General features: G+C 49.2%; 1 protein-coding gene across 1 annotated transcript in view; it reads right to left on the minus strand.

Moving 5' to 3' along the window:
- Positions 1-22,447, minus strand: part of dscama (Down syndrome cell adhesion molecule a) — a 61,633-nt gene that overhangs the window by 35,521 nt on the left and 3,665 nt on the right. The window contains 3 exon segments of the mRNA XM_067256979.1: positions 20,124-20,273; positions 20,533-20,850; positions 22,057-22,082. Of these exon segments, the coding sequence (XP_067113080.1) occupies positions 20,124-20,273; positions 20,533-20,850; positions 22,057-22,082 (494 nt within the window).

The following is a 22,447-nucleotide window of genomic DNA, read 5'->3' on the forward strand; positions in this document are numbered from 1 at the left end:
AGATAACGGTCAGCCTACTGTTTCAACCAAGCAAAGCGCCCTTTGCTCATTTAACACTTGGACAAAGACACGCACACACACACACACCACCACGTCTAAACCGACCGGACACAGCCTCGTTTCAACCTCTATTTCCTCCCCAATGAATGAGAGGCCGTCGGGGGCCGTGGCGAGTGTGTGTTTGCGTGCGAGCTTGTGTGTGTCTTAATTGGCCACTGTTCGACTCAAGTCGTTAAGCCCCTGATGGCTCTGAGTTTACAATGCTATCATTGGCTCTCCCTGGCCGACGCTAAATGGCCCAGTGTTGAGTCTCAGCTGTACCCTCATGAATATTCAGCGGGCGTCGTCCTTCAGCTGGCTCCGTCACTGGGCCCTCTGTGGCACGGCGCGAGCACGCGGCCAGCTCGCTGGGTCACCGTCACTATCGGTTACCATCGGTAACAGCTTGTGCGTCGCTCCTGACAGCTAAAGGGCAGGCGACGCGGCCACGTTCTTTACCCAACGTGAACACAGAGAGAGAGAGAGATGGAGAGGGAGAGTGAGAGAGAAAGGGAGAGGGAGAGAGAGAGAGAGAGAGAGAGAGAGAGAGAGAGAGAGAGAGAGAGAGAGAGAGAGAGAGAGAGAGAGAGAGAGAGAGAGAAAGGGAGAGGGAGAGAGAGAGAGAGAGAGAGAGAGAGAGAGAGAGAGAGAGAGAGAGAGAGAGAGAGAGAGAGAGAGAGAGGGAGAGAGAGAGAGAGAAGGAGCTCTTTTTTTGCCTTGCTTTCCCTGCGGACTGATTTCATCTCTTCTCTTTGATTCCCTCCTTCCATCTTGCTAGCTCCCCCCTCTCCATCTCCCTTACTCAGAGAGGGTTTCGATGAAACGAGCCCCATACACCGGGTTCACCTCTGGACGTGAGTAGAGTAGTCATCAAAGAGGAAACGATGGAGGAAAAGAGAGAGAAACGGAGACAGAGGGAAAGAGAGAGGAGAGGGGCAGAGGGGCAGAGAGAACAAGGGAATGCGCAAGAATGAGAATGTGTCCAGAGAGTGGAGAGCGGGAGAGAGAGAGAGAGAGAGAGAGAGAGAGAGAGAGAGAGAGAGAGAGAGAGAGAGGGAGAAACCGGCTCTCTCTCTTCAACAGCAGCAGAGCGAGTCTTATCATCGAAATCTGAGGGGAGGAATGAAGAAGAAAAAAAGAACTAAAGTGCTAAGTTGAGACCCTGGATATCTCACCCCTAGCCCCCACCACACCCTCGTTACTCGCCCACCCACCCCCCCTCCTCCTGCCGTGGTACAGACGGCTCTTAAATGGAATGTTCATTGGTATTTCATGGTAATTTACAGAGCAAAGCCGAGCAGGCAGTCTGGCTCGGTAAGTAAAACAGAAGGGGCAAGGGGAGGATTAGATAATCAAACAGTGTGCCACTTTAAATAATCTCTGCCTCCTCTGGGAGAGGTGAGACTCAAAGCCAGAGCCCTTCTGCTTTAATTGTCTGATTTTCCCTTCATTACGGTTGAGGGCCTCTGTAATTCAGCAACATTAAATATTCAGGAGGCCGACCTGAGAGATGACAGAGAGAGAGAGAGAGAGAGAGTGAGAGAGAGAGATAGTGAGAGAGAGAGGGGGTGGGGGTTGGAGATGAAGGGAGAAATAGAGGGGGGGACAGAAGTTGTGGTATTGGGGAGAGAGAGAGGGCGAAAGAAAAGGAGGGAAAGAGAGAGGGTGATGTAGAGAAAAACTAAGAGAAAGAGATCGAAGAAGTGAGAGGAAGGGAAAAACAGGAGAGTAAGGGAGAGAGATAGAGAGTTGGAGAACACATAAGTACATGTCATCATTCTCTCCCTCCCTCGATGACGTGGCTCATAACAGTAGATTATCTGTCTTATTAAACCTAGAGATATTTGATATAAACAGCTGCCTCTGCCCACATAGTTAGACAAGACAAAGATTTTATGAGAGAGGCTTGTGACCTCTAAGTGTCTCTGCCTCAGTTTGCTCGTGTTTACCAGTGTGTGTGTGTGTGTGTGTGTGTGTGTGTGTGTTCATTTGTGTGCGTGTGTGTTGGTGCTTGTGAAGCCGCCATGTCATGTGCCTGAACACCCCTCCATAAAACATGGTTGAGATCAACAACAATACCCAGTCCCTGCAGTCCAGGGTGGGCCACCCCACAGCGCCTGCAGGGGCGGAACGGCTGGGCAACTCTCCGGGAAAAGGTGGCCCCTGTGTTGCCATGGGAACAGTTAGGACGCAAGGTCAGGGCGCATGTTCACCGAGGCCTAGGCTCATTCATTAGTCCGGCCTCAGATTGATGTCCCCCCACGACGGAGGTCACACACACGCACAGAGCCTGCAGGGGGTGACCCACATGAATCCCATCCTCACCTGCGGTGTGTGTCTACGCACAACATGGACGGCCCCCACCTCCCTCTCTCGATTCCTTCCGACACCTTGCATTTCTCCCGATCCCCACCCCTCTTTCCCCGCCCCCCAGCGGAGGGATGTTAGCCTATGGTGGCCAGGCTGGCTAGCCGCTTCACACTTGAGGAATATCAATCAAAATTACGGCCGAGACAGACCTCCGCTGCAACTCTCAGGGTGTTTATTTGTATTTTTTGGATTCCGTTTTTTTCCCCTCAGTCTCCCTGCTAATGCTCCCTGCCACTTCACCTGCAGTCATACAGCCACACCGACATCCCCGCCAAAAACAATGAAGACACCAGGGTAGAGCCGTCGGTACAGTGAGCTCAGAGAGCAGAGAGTGTGGACAGCGGTGTGGTAGCAGCCTGTGTGACAGGGCTGGTCTGCACCATTCACACCATCAGACCAGATATCATTACTGGCGTTGATTAATGCCGTCCAACGCTTAGTTTGGACTGGATAAACCCCCAGCCATATTCTCAGGGCCAGTCCTCTTGACAGTGAAGACGAGAGCGAATCAGAAGGACGAACGGGGGGAGCGGATCTCTGACTGCCGACACCTCCTGGAGCTAATGACTCGGAGGTGTGAATAATTAGGCGGCGGGTGCAAAGACCCTGAGATGTGTCTCCAATCTCCAGGCTGGGGGAGAGGAGCAGACAGCCATTCAGTTCAGATGGAGACGTCTGTCAAAGCTGACACCCAGATTCAGCAGGCTTGGCTGAGTCCTCTGCCCACTTACGACTCCCAAAATAACAGCTGAATCCTAAACCCCCGAAGTAGCTCCTCAAGATCCGGCCAATCGCTGGAATAACCAGGCAGATATCTGGCGGCGCGGTGTGTGTGTGGTGATGGCCCTAGCCCAGCTGCCCTTTCCCTCCACCCAGGGAAGCCTCTCTTCTGCGGGGCCCGGAGCCTGGCACTGCCCTGTGCTGGGTCCCAGTCCAACGAATCCCCGAAAGGCCCACTGAGGGGTTAGGTAAATATTGGTGGAAGCAGCTGCTCTCTCAGTCATTGTGTCTGCCTGTGTTCCTCCTCTGTCCCTGGCTGCTATAAATCACACACGGCAATTAGTGATGGGCTGCCCCCCTGCCTGCCTTTCTCTGCCTGCCTGCCTGCCTGCCTCTTTCTGCCTGCCTGCCTGCCTGCCTCTCTCTGCCTGCCTGCCTGCCTGCCTCTCTCTGCCTGCCTGCCTGCCTGCCTGCCTCTCTCTGCCTGCCTGCCCCCCTGCCTGCCTCTCTCTGTCTGCCTGCCTGCCTGCCTCTCCCGCCTGCCTCTCCTCTCTCCCCTACCTGCCTGTCTCCCCCTGCCTCACCTCCTGCTGCCTCCCTGCTTCCGCTGCCTTCCTCCTCCACTCTGTCTGCCTCCTCCAGCCTGTTTCTCGGTAAGCAAATTCATTACAGTCCAGAACTGAACATGTTTAGATTTACGACGTTACTATGTTACAATGATGGTAATTATTTTATTAATCATGATTTATTTATTGTGTTTGTTGATTGCATCCTATAATCAAACGATCCAGAAACAAGCATCATCTAGATCTCTACCCAGACACTACACAGAGAAACAGCCATCCACACCCCAATTACCATATTGCTCTAAATTACCACAATCATCAGGGGAGCATTTGGCATGGCCCTTACCCCAGCCCTCCCTTGTACATAGCGAGAGAAAAAAAAAAGAACTCGCAATAACGTCAAAATGAATGTTATTGATTTATATTGCGTTTTATTTCTGATTGGCCTACCAGTGGCTATTGTGTCCGGGGTAATTAGGAGGTAAGGAGGGTGTGATTGGCGTGGGGCGAGTGTGGTAGAGGGCCCTGCGCAGAGAGGAGGGGAGAAAGAACACAGGTGCCACCCCTTTGCCTTTTGCTGTGGAGAAGACAGCCTGCAGCAACGCTTCTGCAGTCGCACAGAGCGGGCAAATAGCCACCCCCTCCCTTTTCACACACACGCACACACACACACACACACACACACACACACACACACACACACACACACACACACACACAGGGGACAGGGTTGGATACAGAGAGTGGGGAGGGAGGAAGAAAGAGAGGAAGGGAGGGGGAGGTAGGTGGAGCAGGTGGAGAGTGGTGGGGATTGGACAGGGGGGGGGGTGATTGGAAGAGAATGTGACTGTCTTGTGAGGCTTGCAGAATTCGAAAAAAGCAAGGTTGTCACACGTCAGGGAGCCCCCCACCCTCCTCCTCCCCCCAACACACACACACGTACATCTCCTTTTCATATCTCACATGCAACTCACCATGTCTGTCTCATCCTCGCCACTGTAATATACTGCCTTCTCTTCCTCCACCTGACTTTGTTTCTATCTCTGTTTTGACTTCTCTCTCTCTCCATCTGTTTCTCTCACTATATTTCTCTCTCGTCTATCCTTTTCTTTCCCTGCTCTGTTTCTCTGTTTCTCTCTCTCTCTCTGTCTTTCTCTGTGTGTGTCTCACACACCTGCTGACAGCTGTGGCTGTTCTGAGGGAATTCGGAGAGGTACTGGAGAAAAACAGAAGACAGAATTGTGAAACAGCATTTTGCCATTTCGGAAACATGTCTCTCTCTCTCTGTTTTTTTGTGGAGGGATTGGGGGGTTGTCTGCTTGTCGTTCTCCACCTCTCTACCCCCCCTCCCTCTCTACTCCCCCCTTCCCTTTCTACCTCCCCCACCTCCCTCTCCTCGCCAGCAGACATATTCTTCTCTTTAGGTGCACTATGACTGGAGAGAGAAAGAGAGAGGTGAGCTGGTTACTGTGGCAACCAGGAGAGTGACTCTCAGGCGATGACATGAGCATGGGGAGAGAGCGAGGGTGTAGGAGAGGGGGAGGAGGGGAGAGAGAGGATGGAGAAAGAGGAGAGGAAGGGGGGGGGACTTAGTAGGAACCAGGAGGCAGATCAGAGGGAGGTGTCAGTGGGTTACTGCACGGAGAGATGCACCCTCTCTTTTCCTCTGCAGAAGAAAGGGAGGGGAAAAAACCCAAAACAAAAGAGCCTGTCTTTAGAGTGTGTGTGTGCTGGATTGGACTGTCAGAGCTCAGTGCTAACAACCTCAGCTAGCTGTTTTTGCCAGACACTGGCTTATTCACACCGACACACACACTCATACACTCACATACTACACTACAACTGAACTACAGGGTATCAATGGTAGACCCCCCCCCCCCCCCCAAAAAAAAAAAGACTGTTCTCTATCAGATAGAATGAAAGCAATTAAATCTATGTATGTGAAACCAGATAGCCACATCAACCAGGATAATCCTATTTAACACGCAAACTAAATACATCACAGGAGTTGTATGAACAGAACCTTGTTGTTCTTCCTTGTCCAGGGTTGGTAACAGGCCAGGCTTGGTGACAGGCCTGGCTGAGTGTCACCCACTGAGGAGTCCCCTGTGACCTTTAAACAGAAGCCCGCAGAGAAACAGACTGCATGGGAGAAACAGACCCAATGGGGTGGCTGTAATGAATATGCTGCCCCCTGTGGTGGGGATGACCTTATGAAAGCAACGGCAATAACAACAAACCATGAATCCAGCCATGCCTGCTGGGCGATGCCCTCCAGCCAAGGACAAACTGTCCTAAAGACAGGATGGACACTTGGTAATGACCGGTCGGTCACACGGATCCAGCGCTATGGTTCCGGAGCACCGTGTTGTGGAGATTTGGACCTCTACAGAAATAGGGGAACAGCCAATGAGATGAGGCCACACAAGCTCCGGTCCATCTACTCCAGTGGAGGGGAATTCCCGCTCTATCATACGGCATCAAACGGTATCAAACGGTATCAAACGGTATCAAAGTTTAATCAGAAGCACGTTACATGACACGGCGCAGGATGACAGAACTCTGGCGCCGTCAGACATGACAGCGTTCACCGTGCCGGGTATCAAAAGTCAGTTTGGCTCCCGCCCACCCGCCCCTCCCCGACGGCGTGGCGTTCTGCAGCGCTAACACACTCCCGTCTTTATGCAAGCAGAGCGAGGCGTGGGGGGCGTGTGATCTCAGCGACGCGTCGTTTCAAACGGCAGCCGTCGGAAGAGATAGACGGGGAGAGACAGTGAGGGAGTGATAGATGGAGAGGGGGGCTGGGGGGGAGTGTGGGGGGATGGGAGAGGGGGGGGGGATTCCTTATGTTTCAAAGACGGAAGGGACTTTTATGTCACTGTGAAGGAGACGGCGGGGGGGGTTACGGGTGCGGTGACGGGGGTCAGAGAGGGGAGGCATATGGCACCTTGAATTTTTTGCTACGACAAGTGACAGGTTAACTGCACAGTCGGCGGAGTGGGGTGGGGTGGGGGGGAAATGGGGATGTGGAAGTGTGTATGTGGAAGTGGGGTGGGGGGTGGGGGGTAGATCAGTAAGGTTGCTAAACGTTCCCATCTGTTCGTATCCCGAGGCGCCTAGCTAGCTGCTACTGTCTTATGGAGATGAAGCCCAGCACAGGAGAGGGGGGGGGGGGGGGGGGGGGAGGGGGTTCTCCACTTAGAGCGGATATATAAATATATTTGAATAATAAGAGCAGTCGAATGTGAAAACGAGCTGCGCCAGGGTCAAACTGTTGCCCGCGAGCGCTTCTTTCCGTTCTCTTCCTGATGATCACATATTTTGCAGACGAACGTCGGAACGTTTTGCGGCGCTGCTCCGCTCATTAAGGCCTGGCTTCCTCTGGGCCCAGCCCTGTCCCCAGGGAGGATTGCAGCTTAATAGGGGTATGATACAACATGAGCTCTAGCTGTTTATCTGGGCTACCGCACTATACCATTAAAAAAAGTAATGTGTATCTTACCGTCACTTTTTTGACAGAAACTGGAGTGAAACAGCAGCCTCTCATGTTCACCCAATGAGACAAACGCTGCACTCTGGTCTATACTATCTTCAGTGACTTCCAGGTTCATTGCGAGAAACATAATTAAGTGTCAAATGAAGTACAAGCATAGTGTTTTCACATGGACCCCTCCTTAACACTACCCTTCACCCTCTGCATCTATTTGAGGGTCAGCTTGTTTCTGTTCTCGGGTTGTGGCGCCGGGCATCTTCCTCTCCTCCCGGACCCCTCCCCTGGCATGGCCCGGACAATAGACAGCGTTCCCCCATCTAGGTCTCAGATCTGAATCTCAGACAGATGAATACCACAGATTACTTGCATCATCCGTCGCCGTGCCACCAGATATAGTCAATATGCTGCGCTGTGCTTCTCCTGCTAAACCGTGGCATATTCAAATGAGGATAAGGAGCTTCTGATGGAGTGAGGGGATAGGAGGGAGGTGGGGGAGGTGAATCCTGGGCCTCGTCTGAATCTGGTAAACTGTCACATTGAGGGATTAACCGGCAAATCCCCTGGCAAAAATAGAGTTCCCTGCTTATTTACTAGCCTTACAACCAGCTGCAAACCATCTGTACTTAATTGTAAGACACAAACTTTATGAAGATCAACAGGGGATTTGGCCATAAAGCCTCTTACCCTTTTGAATTGGTGTCCCTGCTCCTGGACAGAAAGGGAGGGCGCTTTGGACACGACGTCACAACGTGCCTGGAAAGTAGTCGAACCATAACCCCCCCCCCACACACACACAAGCGCACGCACACAGTCACAGACACACACATTACTAGGATTCATATCGTGGCGCACACATACACACACACGCACACACACATGCACGCACACACACGCGGCATCAAAGCAGCTAATTGTCTTGAGGCTGAGTGGTCTTCAGTGAGATCACTCATTACATCCCAATTAGGCATGAGACGCCCTGCTAACCCACACTTAGACAGGCCAATCAGCATGGAGGGGCTAGCTGGAGCCTCCACACGCCCATAGCCAGTGATGCAGGACAGACACAGCACCTAGCATGAGTCGAGCATGGTTGGGTGCGTGTCGCCATAACAGGTCTGTACTACGTGTTCTTGCTGAAGCCACTGGGCGCAAGGGGATAAGAGGACCTGTCCAAGCCCAGCCAGGGAGTGGCAGGTAGCCACGGTAATCCTATTAAGTCAGGATCTAGGCCGGGGTGGGGTGAGGGTTGGGGTGGGAGGGGTCACTGCCCTGGCAGGAGGGTCGTGGCAGGCTACCCCTCACGTGTTGTCCCCTGCACATGCGCCGCGATCACCTCAATAAGAGCAGGCGGAGACAGAGCGGGAAGGACTGACGGAGAGAGAAAGAGACAGACACTGGGCCCGTCTGGGTGGGGGGGGTGTAGTTAAGGGTCGGGGGGGGGGGGGGGGGGCGGCTAGCTGATCAAAGTTGTCTGTCCAAACGAACTCACAGACATAAACCTAAGACTGACCAAATATTGTTGGCCCCTAAGCTGCCGGCTGCTTTAACTCCTTTATTTTCTTCCTCTGCGCTAATTCCACCCATCTCCATATGTTGAGGGGTTGGGGAGCGTTGGGGTAAAGGAGGGAGAGGGGGGGGGGGGAGATTAGGGCCTACTGTCTGGAGCAGGCCTCTGTGTAATCACAGTGGAAGGCTGGCCATTGTGCACCCCGTGTGGGTCTAATCCTAGAAGCGTGTTCCTCCACTGCACAGAGAAAAGCCCCCTGGGCAGAGAAAGGCCCGGCCAGCATTGGCACACTGACTCCCTGACCCCCCGGCCCTGACCCCCCGGCCCTGACCCCCCGGCCCTGACCCCCCGGCCCTGGTCCCCCGGCCCTGGTCCCCCGGCCCTGGCCCCCCGGCCCTGGTCCCCCGGCCCTGGTCCCCCGGCCCTGGTCCCCCGGCCTTGGTCCCCCGGCCCTGGTCCCCCGGCCCTGGTCCCCCGGCCCTGGTCCCCCGGCCCTGGTCCCCCGGCCCTGGCCCCCCAGGTCTGCCTTCCAATCAGAGTGCAGGGCTCAGGCACCAGCTCCAGTAACGTGGCTAATGTAGGTAAACAGACTCCTGAATGAGTTGGGTCCATCACTGAATAACTGTTGAATCTACTGTTGAACAGTCACAAGCATCAAAGCTCCCAATCATTTGTTGACAGGACAGATATAGTAGGAGAGATATAGTAGATCACTATGACAACAAGCTGCACAGAAGACAACACGTTATTTGTCAAAGGTATCCTCAACCCTGTAATGACACTCCCTACCCTCTCTTTCAACACTCACACACGCACATATTACACACATACACACACAAACATTAGACACACCATCTCTATACTCGTTAGCAGGTATAATCCCTATAGGCCCATCTGCCAGACACACACACACAGACACACATCAACACACACACACACAGGGCGCAGGCCATTAGAGGAGCCATTATGGGTGCGTTTGAATGGGCTGCCTGATCACTTACCTAGCCTGTGTGTGTGCTCTGTCTAAACAGAGGCAGACAATGGCGCTATTAAATCTCCCATCTTCCTCTCTTTCACACAGATAAGGATCTGTTTGAGTTGAAGCGAAATGATGGTGAGTGACAAACAGAACACCTGTCGCTGGGTTCTCTGTTCAGTCACATGGCGTGCATCTGTCCCTCAACAATGCACTGGACTGAAGAAGCAACTGGCTTTAGGAGGACCCAATGAAAAGACGCCACAAAAAACACAGATGACTTTAAAGCCAATAAAAATGACAGAAAATAGTTACAATGGTTGAAATGGTTTAGTAGAGACGTAATTAATGACGTGAGGTTTTATGGATGGCTGGATGAATTTGTGTTTGTTTTTTCATTTGCAGAACAATGTTTCATTCTCGCCATGCAGGTTGAAATTCAATGAATAGAGAATGATTATTCAGCCTTGATAAACAGGTTGGGCAGTGCCGTTAGTAGAATGAACTCATTACAGGACAGTGTCCTTCTGAAAGAAAGCAATCATAGACTAATTCGGATCAGTAAACAGTCTCCCAAACAAGCAGTCATTCAAATCAAGTGGACAGACTGTTGACTTGAGTTAAACAGCCCTTTATTTGCAACCATAGAGCTAAGCGTGAATCACTTCAATGCTATATGCATACAAATTCTCATTATCCTGCCATTTGACTTGTTTCATTTAATAAAAACCTGTTCCACCGTGGCAATAATTCTGCTGATAGCCTTGTTAGGTGTGTTGAAGAGCTTTTATCTACAATGGTTAATTCATTCGTTCAACCACTTCTTGAATACAAAATTTCAAGTAATTTTCATCAACAAACACCAGCACACAAAATGGCTGCTTTCAGTCCCCACACCGTTTGGCTCCAAACGCAGCCTCCTAGAAAGAACAACATTCAACGTGGCCCCCCTCTCCCTCTCGCCTCTGATTGGGAACAGATTAAGAACTCTGTTGTGTAACACAGTTGATTGCTTTTCCTTCAAGAGTGCCACAGTGTTGTAGACGTGCCAAGAGATGCAGGGTTGGGGCGACCTGAGCTTTGCCAGCAGTAATCCTGGTTTGGGGGCTAAACTGGGATCAATACACCAGAAGACACCGTGTAATCAGGGCCACTGCACCCCAAGAACCCAGACACAACATAGAGCCCTCAGCAGATGTGTGTCCACAATGTCAAGTACAACATATGTCCAGGCACAGTAATTGAAGACGCTAAGGAGCATTAAACACGGGCGTCTGCCGCATTGTAGAGGGAGACTGAAACCGAAAGCAACCATCTCGAATTCAATCCTCTTGACGTCTTGTAAATATTTCACTCACATATTTAAAATGATGCCCATGGTAAGTCAATGTAGCGTTGAAGAGACACAGGAGAAGTCCAAAGACAAGATATCATTTGCTGACAAGAAGAGAGCTGGATTCCGCTCAGAGGAGACTTCTCCCCTTCCAATTCTTGGGCTGTGAGAGACCCCTCAGTGATCATTCTGTGTGTGTGTGTGTGTGAGTGTGTGTGTGTGTGTCTGTGTGTGTGCGCGCCTCTCAGGAAGACAGAGAGAAAATGGCTGCACAAGGTCACATGGTCTGGCCTCCATTTTGGAGTTTGCATAATGTTTCTGCAGGTTCAACGGCTGCCTGTCATGTGCAAATACACACACGCACGAGGAAATCTGCGCCACAGTAACGCTGAGTGCACAGTAGCAAAAGCTTTTAAAAACCAAGCAGAATTTTAAAAGAGGAATAAACTCGCTAACATACAGTCAGCTTAATAGCTGATGAGAGAGAGAAGCTTATCTTCCCAACACAGCTAATATGAGCTTCTCAATTAGATGAAAGGCACTCTCTCTTTCTCTAATTTTTTGTTCAATTTCTCCAGGCAATTTATTTGGGGGGGTGGGGGGTAGAAGAGCAGCAAATGCCATTGGCTGAGCCTTACACGAGTCATACAATGTTTGCACCAATCAGGTGCCCCAGAATACATCAACTTAAAACCTCAGCAACAACATGGCTATTTACTGTACTAAAGGCTGATGCCGTTTTAAATACTTGTACCTTGTCAGTTGTGTAAAAATAAACTTTTGTATGTAATGGGAATGAATGCAGAAACTTGGTAAAAAAATCTGGGTTTTCTCATTCTGGGTTCCTGGTTTCTGAATCTAGGTTGTCATAAAAATCTTTAAATTAATTGTTAACTGACAGGACTACAATATTTGTTGAATCAAAATATTTAGATCAAAAAGAGTAACAACACTGGACATGACAATTAAATATGTATCCTCTATATTGAAACTAGTACAGTTATAGGAAACACAGTTCATTCTATATTCAGAATTTCAGATTATGTGGATTAGGAAAAAAATACCACACCAAAAAAACATTATGCATAATGCTTATCAGTTAAACATTTTCGTCCCAAGAATTATTTTTACTCTGACTCTACACATTGTATCTCTCTCCACAGCTGCCAAGTGTAACTAAAGGATTAGCAAGCAGCTTCTGATTTTTATTTATTTAACTACCTCTGACAAAATTCGGTTGTGTTCTGTACCCTTGTCCATTGCTTATACTATCAACAAGAGTTCCATGTAGATGCTATTCATGTCAGGGTCTTAGCGTCAATGGTGAAATTAGCCTTGTTATTTAGAAATTACATATTGTTGCAGATTATTGTATGTATTTATCATGTAGATTATTGTATATCTTTATCATGAAAGAATAACCTATGATGATACAGCACACATTCAATTAGATAACATAATACATGTTAATCATATCCAATTGTTTTTACATGTTAAAGACAAAAATAATTGAAAATTGTATCTGGCTTTTAATATATATTTCTGTGTATTTAATAATAAATAATAAACCTAATAATAATAGAAAATTATTTTGAAGTTATTAATTTTGAATGATTAAGAACTGTATGAAATTAATGCAGTGCAGTGTATAAATTATACAGTGCTAATCAAACAAATGTTAACCAAAGTTAACATGTACTTATTGTATTTATGTTTTAATCAAAATTGATATAATAATATTATTCCACAGAAATTATTCACTAAAGATACATTTTAAAACTATAATGTTCAACAAAGAAATATATATTCCAGTGTCTTCATTATAAATATGCTCGTTATAATTCCTTATTCAATATGAGATATGTTAATATGCAAAAATGCTGAAATAATGCAATGTCATACAGTAAACACTTCGTAAGGGCACTCTGTAGAGAAAATGTTGTTTGACCAAGCTGCATGGACTCCCTAATATTATTCTTAATCATCAGTTCACCATCTGCTCAAGAACACTTTTATGAGATTCAAGGTTACTTATCACAGTGTGGAAAACAGGTCTCTGGAAGCATACATGACAGGGCACCTGGTCTTGGGGGGGAGGGGGGGGGGGGGTGTTGGCTAAAAATTCCCAGAATCCTCTCTGTATGCAGTGCACGGTGCCTAGGGATGTCATTTTCCCAGCTGCCCAAGATGTCTATCTATCAAGGTGATTTCCCATGGTGGGTCGCCTTGGAAACACCTTTCGGCAGGTCACCTTTATCCTGGCACTGTCGCTCCCACATGAATTAATTTACTTCATTATTTCCTGTTATGATTAGCATCTGAACCTTGGGGAGGACTCATCCTCACTCTTATCTCCTTCTCTGACTTGTGAGAGAGCAGGAGAGAGGGGAGACATGGTCTGCAGTGGCCCCACGACTGAGCTCTTCCTTCAGTCGTTTACAGCACAGTTCAGTCTGACTTCAGCATCTTCATATTGTCACAAGTCTAACACAAACAGTGGTTCTTGGAAAGGCAATACTTTTTTCGGAAGCATGTAGTTAGGGCCATGGGAGTTGTAACCAAGGTTATTTCATTTTCTGAGTCTAAAGTAAATATCCCCTGACTCCACAATCCAATAGAAGCTGTTCCAAATGATCTGGTCATGTTAGTCTAAACGTAATACAAACATGCACACCTGCATAGTCTGGTATCAATCTAGTAGACATATATTTAATGGCCTACATTGAACGTATCTGTGTATGGCCCCGTTTAATCTGTGAGTGTAGGGAAGTTGATCACCCGTAAAAGGACGGTGATTTACTCAAATGCAAAACCCTCATTCAAACACACACATCAAGCAGCTATTTACTGAAGTCAGCTGATGTACCACTCCTCGTCTGTCCCTTGATGTAAACATCTCAAAATGCTAAAACACAGAGCGGCTTGTCGTGAGTCTGCACTAAAGCCATGTTTTTTCTCATTGCTTTCTCTCCTCTCTAATAGAGTATGCAATGCAGAGGGAGACAGGGAGACAGAGAGAGAGAGAGACAGAAGGAGAAATAGAGAGAGGGAGAGAGAAGGAGATAGACAGAGACAAGGAGAGAGAGACAGAAGGAGAGGGAGGGAGTGAAGAGAGAGAGAGAGAGAAGCAGGGTGTGTGTGTCTTTCCACTGTAAAGGCAGAGTGAGTGGCATGCACGGACAGCCCCTCTGTCTCTCAAAGAAACTGCAGCAGCTGCACACATGCGATAAGAGCAGCCATTCACAGGCAACATTCCCCCTCCTCCACAAACACACACAAACACATCCATACACACACACAGCCATCAAGCCCTCCGCCGTCTCTCGCGCTGATGAGGAGATAGCCGGTCGCCATTGTCACCAGTCAAAGGTCCCTTCCGTATGGATCACCCAAGGCTGACGTCACAATCGTCGACAACAAGGTTAAACACGTGCAAGATGCAGCGATGGAGGGGAGGACTGGAAGGAGGGAGGAAATATGCCTTCCCTTCCTTTATCTGTGACAGAGAGTAATCACATGCTGCTAAGGAGACAGCAGTATAGTCACTCAGGCTGTAGCTGGAAAGTGTGTGTGGGTGTGTGGGTGTGTGTGCGTGTGGTACTGTGTTTGCTCTCGTGTGACACATTGTAAACAACTGATGCCATTCCACCAGTGCTACCCCTAACGTAGAAGTTAGAGTTGCTAGGAGGTGCATACAGATTTGCAGCCTTTCGAGTTTGACAAAATGGCAGCCAGAAGCTGAATGGCAGCACTTCTAAGTTCCCATCTCTACTGCTAAGCTGCTGAGGACTGTCATTAGTTTGGATGACCTTCCTTCATCCTTCGGTGAAGTTATCCTGCTTGGTTACACCTTAGTGGCCTCAGCTGTTTCTCCAGATAGGTGGAGGATCTGCTCTGGTGCTCTGCTCTTCCTTGGCAGGAACATCTAGAAGCAGGACCATATGAAGAACCAGGACTATCTATAGAAGTATCCATCACAGCCTCGCAGACCCCATCCTCTCTCCTCCTCTTCTGTAGTGAACAATTACTTTTTTTCTGCTTAAATAGTGTAAAACTAACATAAATGTGTCCTGAAGTCCCGCAATTTATTAAGGGAATACTGAATTGGATAAATGATGTAATTCTAAAACACAAATGTATTTGAATTCCTGATTACCTAGAAAATAAATATATGCATTTTCTCTGAACCGTCGGTTGCAGGCACACAGGCTGTCGTTTTATTCCTGCTTTCCGTTCCAGCAAACAAACACCCCACCCACCACTGGCAGCAAAGCCAAGTCTTTTGATCCACTGATAAAAACTGGAACCCAAAAACATAGAGTCCACAGAATCTCTAAGTGCTAATTAATTGGTGGCTCCTTGCGCGATTAGCTCATGTTGCGCTTATAGCTAATCTGCATCTTGGCAGGGGGCCACGTGTGACCTGGCACCAGTCCAGATCTGATCAGACAGGGGTCTAGCAGGCAGCTGGGAGCCCCGGACCAGTGCAGAACGTTCTGGCTCACATCAGCCCCATCTCATCCCGGCACCGGCCCAGTTTAACCAAGCCGAACCCATTTCAGCCCCGCGTGGCTGTATCCAGCACTAGTACGACGTGTCAAAGCGGCTACCGTAGATGTGTCGAGCCCCTCACTGTTTATAAAAGATGAGCTGCACTGCACTGCCCTCCCCTCTTCCTGTTCCCTCCTTCCCCTCCCTCCGCTCATCTCCCACACACTCAGACCTACACTCTAATCACTCCCAGCCCCTAGAGTTTAATAAGGGACAAATTGCGGTTATTGGTGAGCAAACAGCACGGTGCGGAGGTGGAACTAGGAAGACGGCAGTGCGTTGCAGCGAGTGAAGAGAAAGCATTAGTTCATTCAATTAATATCTCTGTCAGCTGAGTCTGGAGCATCTGGGAGGTATAACAAAGATCATGGAGAGTACACAGAAGATAATCTATAAACTAATATGGATCTCCGTCATATTAAATTCATTCCAGGCTGATTCTCCGTCATCTAAGAGTATATAGGCTTCAGGTTATGTAATTCACCAGTGGACGCATTTTTCAAAACAAGCGGACGGACCCGCAGCACCCGAGCGACCACAAGATAAACACAGAGGCCATTTTGGTTCTGCATTGCTCTGCCGGTGCCTACTTTCCTCGCCGTCATGGTTATCATGCTGCCTGCACACAAATGCATCTCCCCCCTTCATGTTCCCATAATGCTTTGTGGCAGCCGCAACCTGATTCATGCGCACAGGTATTGATTTTCCTCTCTCGTTTTTTTTTCTTCCTTTTATTTATCCCGCTAAGCCCCCTGCCACGGGGCGCGGGGTGAGAAGCAGTCAGGAGCCGGCGAGAGCGGCGAGATGAACCCTCCAGGGAAAACTCGCTCGCTGTATGATGTGGACGTTTGTTTTAATTTAGCTGCTTTTCTTTTCGCAGCGAGTGCTCGGCGGCAGAGTATATTATCTCCTGTTTCAAACCCTAATGGGTGTGTTTGTGTGTGTACACAAGATGCGTGTAGGTGTTGTGTGTGTGTGTGTGTGTATCTGAATGCCTGTCCGTCTGTACCAACACTCGATCCTCTGCAGGCCGCCTGACCCATTTTCGAAGTGAATAACAATACTCCAGCCAATCACTGGAAGAAGGAATGACGAATGCTCGAAAAAGACTCTCCATCCAGCCTGTCACACGTCAGAGTCTCAACCCTGCCTGTCGACAGAGGGAGGGAAGGAGGGAGGGAGGGAGGGATAAAACCTCTCACCTCACCCCGCCCTCCTCTTCAGCATGGCGACTGCTCAGAGAAACACGGCCATGTTTGTCATCCTCTCCTCCTTCTTTTCTCCCTCTCTCCTTTCCCTCCCCTCCCTTCCCTTCTCTCTCTCTCTCTCTCTCTCTCTCTCTCTCTCTCTCTCTCTCTCACAATCCCTTTCTCTGCCACCCAGGGACCAGTAAAACCAATATCCACCCTCCCCAGCCCCCTTCTCAAGGCTGCGCTGCATTCACCGACGTCTTGGCTCACTCTCTATCGTTGTAGAAAGGCGTAGAAACCGGCAGCGAGCGGGGCTGCAAAGCCTTTAGTCCCTCCAACACGCCGCCACTGTGCCATGTTAGCCGTGCGCCACAGAGGCTGTCGTACGGACACGCATCGTGTCGCGTCGCATGGACACACGACCGGCGGCCTTTGATGCAAAAAGCGACGTCTTCTCTGTGGCCGTGACACTGAGGACAAATCATAAACAGCACATTGATCTGTCTGAGGCTCTGAACATCACAAACATAATCCCTCTCCGTCCTTCCTCTCCTCATGGTCACGTGACATCTACTCGGTAACACGATAAGGGCCAGCCTTTTGATAGCAACTCTTGATATTTACTTCAAAGGAGCATTAAATACAGTCAATGAAGCCGCCATGGCGCGCTCGGCCGTCCTCTCTCGCAGCCACAGCCGGGAGACAGAGACAACTGGACGCTGAGTGGCTTGAAAACGCCTCGAAAATGTCATCAAACGCGCGAGGGAAACTGTTAAATGCACAGGCGGGTCACAGCGTTGAAACCATTAGGTGTCTGAATTACAGGGGAATCAGAGTGAATAGGAAGTGGAACCAGAGAAACCCAAGTGAAAATGAAATAAGTAATGTCATTTGTGTGCCCACATGCAATATCTGAACGAGCATTTTTATCTGCATGCGAACATTTATCCAAACACAAACAGAATAGTAGGCGCAAACAGAGAAAGAAAGAATGAGGTGAAGCAGAGCTGGGGCTGTATATTGGACGATGCCCCTGGTCTCCGCTTCGTGTGTAGAATGAAAATGTTTGCGTGTGTGTGTGGGTGTGTGTGTGTGTGTGTGTGTGCGCGCGCATGACTCTCTGCAGTGCTGCTGGGGGCCCTCTCAGCCCTGCTGGTGCTGAATGCAGAGCAGGACGTGGCAAACGACTACAAGGCCCTCCTCAGTGACTGCAGCACAGTCGGCACCGGGGGGACGGCACAGCCACGCCGGCTCTGCATTACAGCAGCCACAGACAGAACAGCAACTCGGCCCGTACACAAACCCTCCTTTAAACAACGTGGAGGGGGTGGACACACAGACCGTTGTGGAGATACATCCTATAGATCTGATCTGTGTTTATGTTGTCATGGTGAAGGTAAAGGGTAAACCGGCACTATTCTCCACAGCTGGAATGAGAGGGATTCATCACCGTTTTTTTTTTTTTCAGTAGCAGCGTTCAGGTCCAGCCAGCAGCAGAAATAAGATAAATGTGTGTGTGTCATTGTCTCATCCCCACTCATATCTCGGTGACAATCAGCTTCTTATCGGACGAAAGGAGCATGTGCAGCAAGACACAAACGACTGGGCAACGGAACGTCGTGGCTTTTCAAATCTTCTCCTTAATACCTGCCATAGATTCAGTCATTTTTTCCCCTTGTAACTAACATACTGACGTATGCAATGCGGGGGAAGTTCCCCCGGAACACTTCAGCGCTGCCTTGCAGCATTCGCCTCTATAACCATTCTGTCTCACCCAGACCAGAGCGAGTGACCCATGAAGAAAAACAATACACTGCACTGCGCATTGACCTCCTTGGGGGGTCTCTGGATTGTATGTATTTTTCATGGTCATTTGTCCATTTGATGCGGGCAAACACCGGCGCTCTTTGAGTGATGCTTTGCTGCCCTTTGCTCTGTGGCTCGTCAAAGTGCCTCGAACCCCGGTGAGACTCGGGGAAGGCCGCTGCTCTTCGTGGTGCACCTCTCCAGAGCGAAACGCTCGCATCCATTATTCAGACAGGAGACAGGAAAGCTTTATTTCGCAAAAAGTTTCTTCCAAGTCTAAGTGTTGATATTCTCTTTTCAAACTCATTAAACATTGAAACGGAGGGCTTTGGAGGCTTTCGAAAAACAAGGGGGGCGGGGTCGGTTGGTAAACCAGCCTGGAGACACCAGCCCACGTGCAGGCATACACACACACACACACACACACACACTGGCTCTTCAAATTGCACTTGATATGCGTGTGCCATGGAAAAAGAGGAGAATGGACGCCGCGTGCAGCGAAACGTGAATAAAGACCATTTGCTCATGGATTCATGGGCCTCCGTCATCCATTATTTAGCATGGAGACGAGGTCTGGATTGGTGAGAGGCTGATTTTTCTGACAGCGTTTACATGGCTGACAGGCAGTCATGTAAGGATTTTAATGGCGCAAGATAAACACTTAGTTTTGACTGTAAAGTATTCTTTGGAAGGGTAAAGTGACAGTCCATCCATTGGATATTTCTCTATTGCATTCAAAATAATAAGGCTTGGTCACATCTAGAAATAGTACTAAGAGATTATAGAAAAATAAGTCTGTCCTTCAGAAAAGATTTCATTCTGAAAAAAAAAAGAATCCTACAGTATGCATTTCATAGAACCATGTCCTCCCAGCTCCAAAACAACCTTGTGGCAAATCCATTTACGGACAATTAAGAGATTGACATAGATTTTAACATGGTCCCGTTCGCCTCAGCAGACAAATGTGAAACGTCAACAAAAAAAAGAAAAAAAACGAAAAAAAAAAGCAATCAGCGCGTTTGCCCTCCGTCCGAACTAAAACGACATTAGGTTTTGTCTATTGAGTTTGTTAAATGCCCCACATAAAGTGAATTTGCCCCCCCGGGGGCGGGGAAACAATCGAGTAGCCCCAACGTTTCCATTTAAGCGATTTGAATGATCGGAGTGTGGCACGCCGCAGTAGCTCCGATCAGAAGTCGGTCAATACAGTCAAGCTAAGTGACACGGCGGGCAAACCAGGGCTCTCGAAGACCTGTCGCCCTCATCACTGGCTCAGACAGTCAAGGACATGCATATAGAACAACAATGCTGGTCGACTGGCTGGCTGTCTGGCACAAGGACACTGCTCTAGCATGGTGGTCAAGAGGTCGACAGACAGATCATAACACACACATCCCTGTGGGCAACACACACCACTCAAACCTTCCACGCCTAGCACATTTGTTTACATGTGTGTTTTCTGTCTGTGTGTGTGTGTGTGTGTTCCTGTGGACCTGATAGAAAATAACAACTGAGCCTTTAGACAGTTCAGAATGTTAGTGCAGTGTTAGAAAAACCAGAGAAGACACTTACTCTCAGCGTTGATTGACATTGTGTCTTTCTCCCAGGACACAACAGTGATGTAGGCCTCCACAGAGGGGGGGATAATGCACTTGAAGACCGCCACATTGCCCCTCATTGCTTTCTGGTCCTCCACTCGGACCGTGTAGGGCTCTCGTAGGACTGGAGGGAGAGACCACGGAGCAACAAGGAAAGAAACAGAGCAACGTCAAACTGTTATAAAAACTGAAAACTTATCAGGTGTGTAATGTACTGGACTGTGAGTGATCATAGTCTTCACAGTATAAGGTCACCTGTGGTCTTTCCCTGGATATAACTCTAATTTCTATACATCACTACATAGTAACCATAGCAACAACGTGGTGATGTGTTCACGGTAACCAAACTATCCCATAACCCCAAACGAAAAAAAAGAACTGACCAGCCTTAATATGGACATCTTGGCTCCTGATTTTCCCTGAGGGATTCTCGGCTGTGCAGTAGTAGGTGTTGTCATGGATAAGGTTGCTGAAGCTGGAAGGGGGGAAGTGGAAGATCTGGAGGGTGCCATTGGGGTGCACGTGCCGTATCCCGGGCACATCGTAGATCTCCTCGCCCGTGGCCAGGTACCAGCGCAGCGAGGCGGGGGCCGCGCCCGCGGCGGGACAGGGCACCGAGGTCCCTGTGGTGCTGGCGAACACTACCTCTTGCACAGATGCATTGACAAAATATAAGCTGGAACGTAGGTCTTCACTGAAAACTGCGAAGGAAGAGGAGACAGAGGGAGGGAGGGAGAGAGGTTAGAGAGAGAAACAGGGGGGATGCATCCCCTTTATTCATTCCAAATGGCGGACTCTTCTATCGCACAAAAGCAAATGTGCATTCAGCATTATGGACTGGCCCATCTTAATTTGGACAGTAGTCTTTTCTCTCACTGTACACTGCCTAAATCATAGCCAAGCAGTTACATTTACATTTAGTCATTTAGCAGACGCTCTTATCCAGAGCGACTTACGGTAAGTACAGGGACATTCTCCCCGAGGCAAGTAGGGTGAAGTGCCTTGCCCAAGGACACAACGTCATTTGGCACAGCCGGGGAATCGAACTGGCAACCTTCAGATTACTTGCCCGCTTCCCTAACCGCTCAGCCACCTGACTCCCCAGTTAAGGCTACTATCAATGTGTGTCAATAAAGCACTGCGCGAAAGGAAATAAACAATAAACAAACATTCTCTAAATGCAATACGTGGTAACACACAGAGCAGGGCTCCATTTTAACAATGGAGGCCATTTTGCTCCATTTCGACACCAAATCCTCTGTTCCGCTTGCTGTTTTAGAACAAGCTGCTGCATCGGAACAGACAGTTCCACTCTGCATTCATCGCCAAGGTTATTGCTGCCGCGTTCAGACCGGGAGTCTGTGCTGCCGGGATTGTGTGTTTCTGTGGGGCCATGGTGCTGGCCGCCACTGCAGTGAAAGGAAACAGAGCAGGGTGGAGACGAGAGCGCGTGTTTACGTTGCAGTGAGGAGCCCGGAGAGAACAGCGCTAAAGATTAACTGGGAGGACCAGCACATCACCAGACCTGATTACAAACGCACGGCATGATGGGAAACTGCGACTGGAGGGCTGCTCGCGCAGCGCCGAGTGACCCCCCTCAGAAACATGCGTGTGGATGCTGCACCCCTACCCCCCCCCCCTCCCCCACACACCCCAATCCAGCACTGCACCAATCCTTTCTGAAACAGCGTAGTGTGTGCTGCATAGGCAGGCAGTTGGGGCTTCTGGGAAATCAAAGATACTAGCCAAGCACTCCATTTAGTCTGGCTGCCTTATTGTCAATATGGGTCTTTGGGGCGACTTCTCCAACACTAGTGTTTTATTTTGCCTTAATTTGGTGGGTGGAATTCACATCCCAAAAGACTGCTTGGAATTTGACCAAAAATCTAATGTCTTCTCTGCAGGACTGCTAAAGATTGTACTGTAGAATATGGAAAGTACATTAGGGAATGTATAGAAATGGGCATCATCTCAACTTTCAACAACTAATTTCAGCTCATACCCATGGCCTCCTGGTGTCTGGTGGCCCAGAGTAGTGCCAGGCTAGTGTGTACCCTCCCACCCCATCCATAACCAGCCACCCTGCCTGTGACAGCTGCCAATCCCCCCCTCGCTTGGGACAACACATTTAAGCGCTTCATAAATTCCTAACGAGGCCTCAAATCATTGGCCCCTTCCGTCCGCTGGTAAGTCAATCGGCAACGACACACCAGCTCGCACGCGTGTTTGTGCACATGTCTCTCACCCCGGGCATGTAAAGAGCGTCTGGGGCGTTGGACGACGCATCGGATGCTGTTG

This window comes from Osmerus mordax, chromosome 19, assembly GCF_038355195.1.
Source record: "Osmerus mordax isolate fOsmMor3 chromosome 19, fOsmMor3.pri, whole genome shotgun sequence".
Classification (NCBI taxonomy): domain Eukaryota; kingdom Metazoa; phylum Chordata; class Actinopteri; order Osmeriformes; family Osmeridae; genus Osmerus; species Osmerus mordax.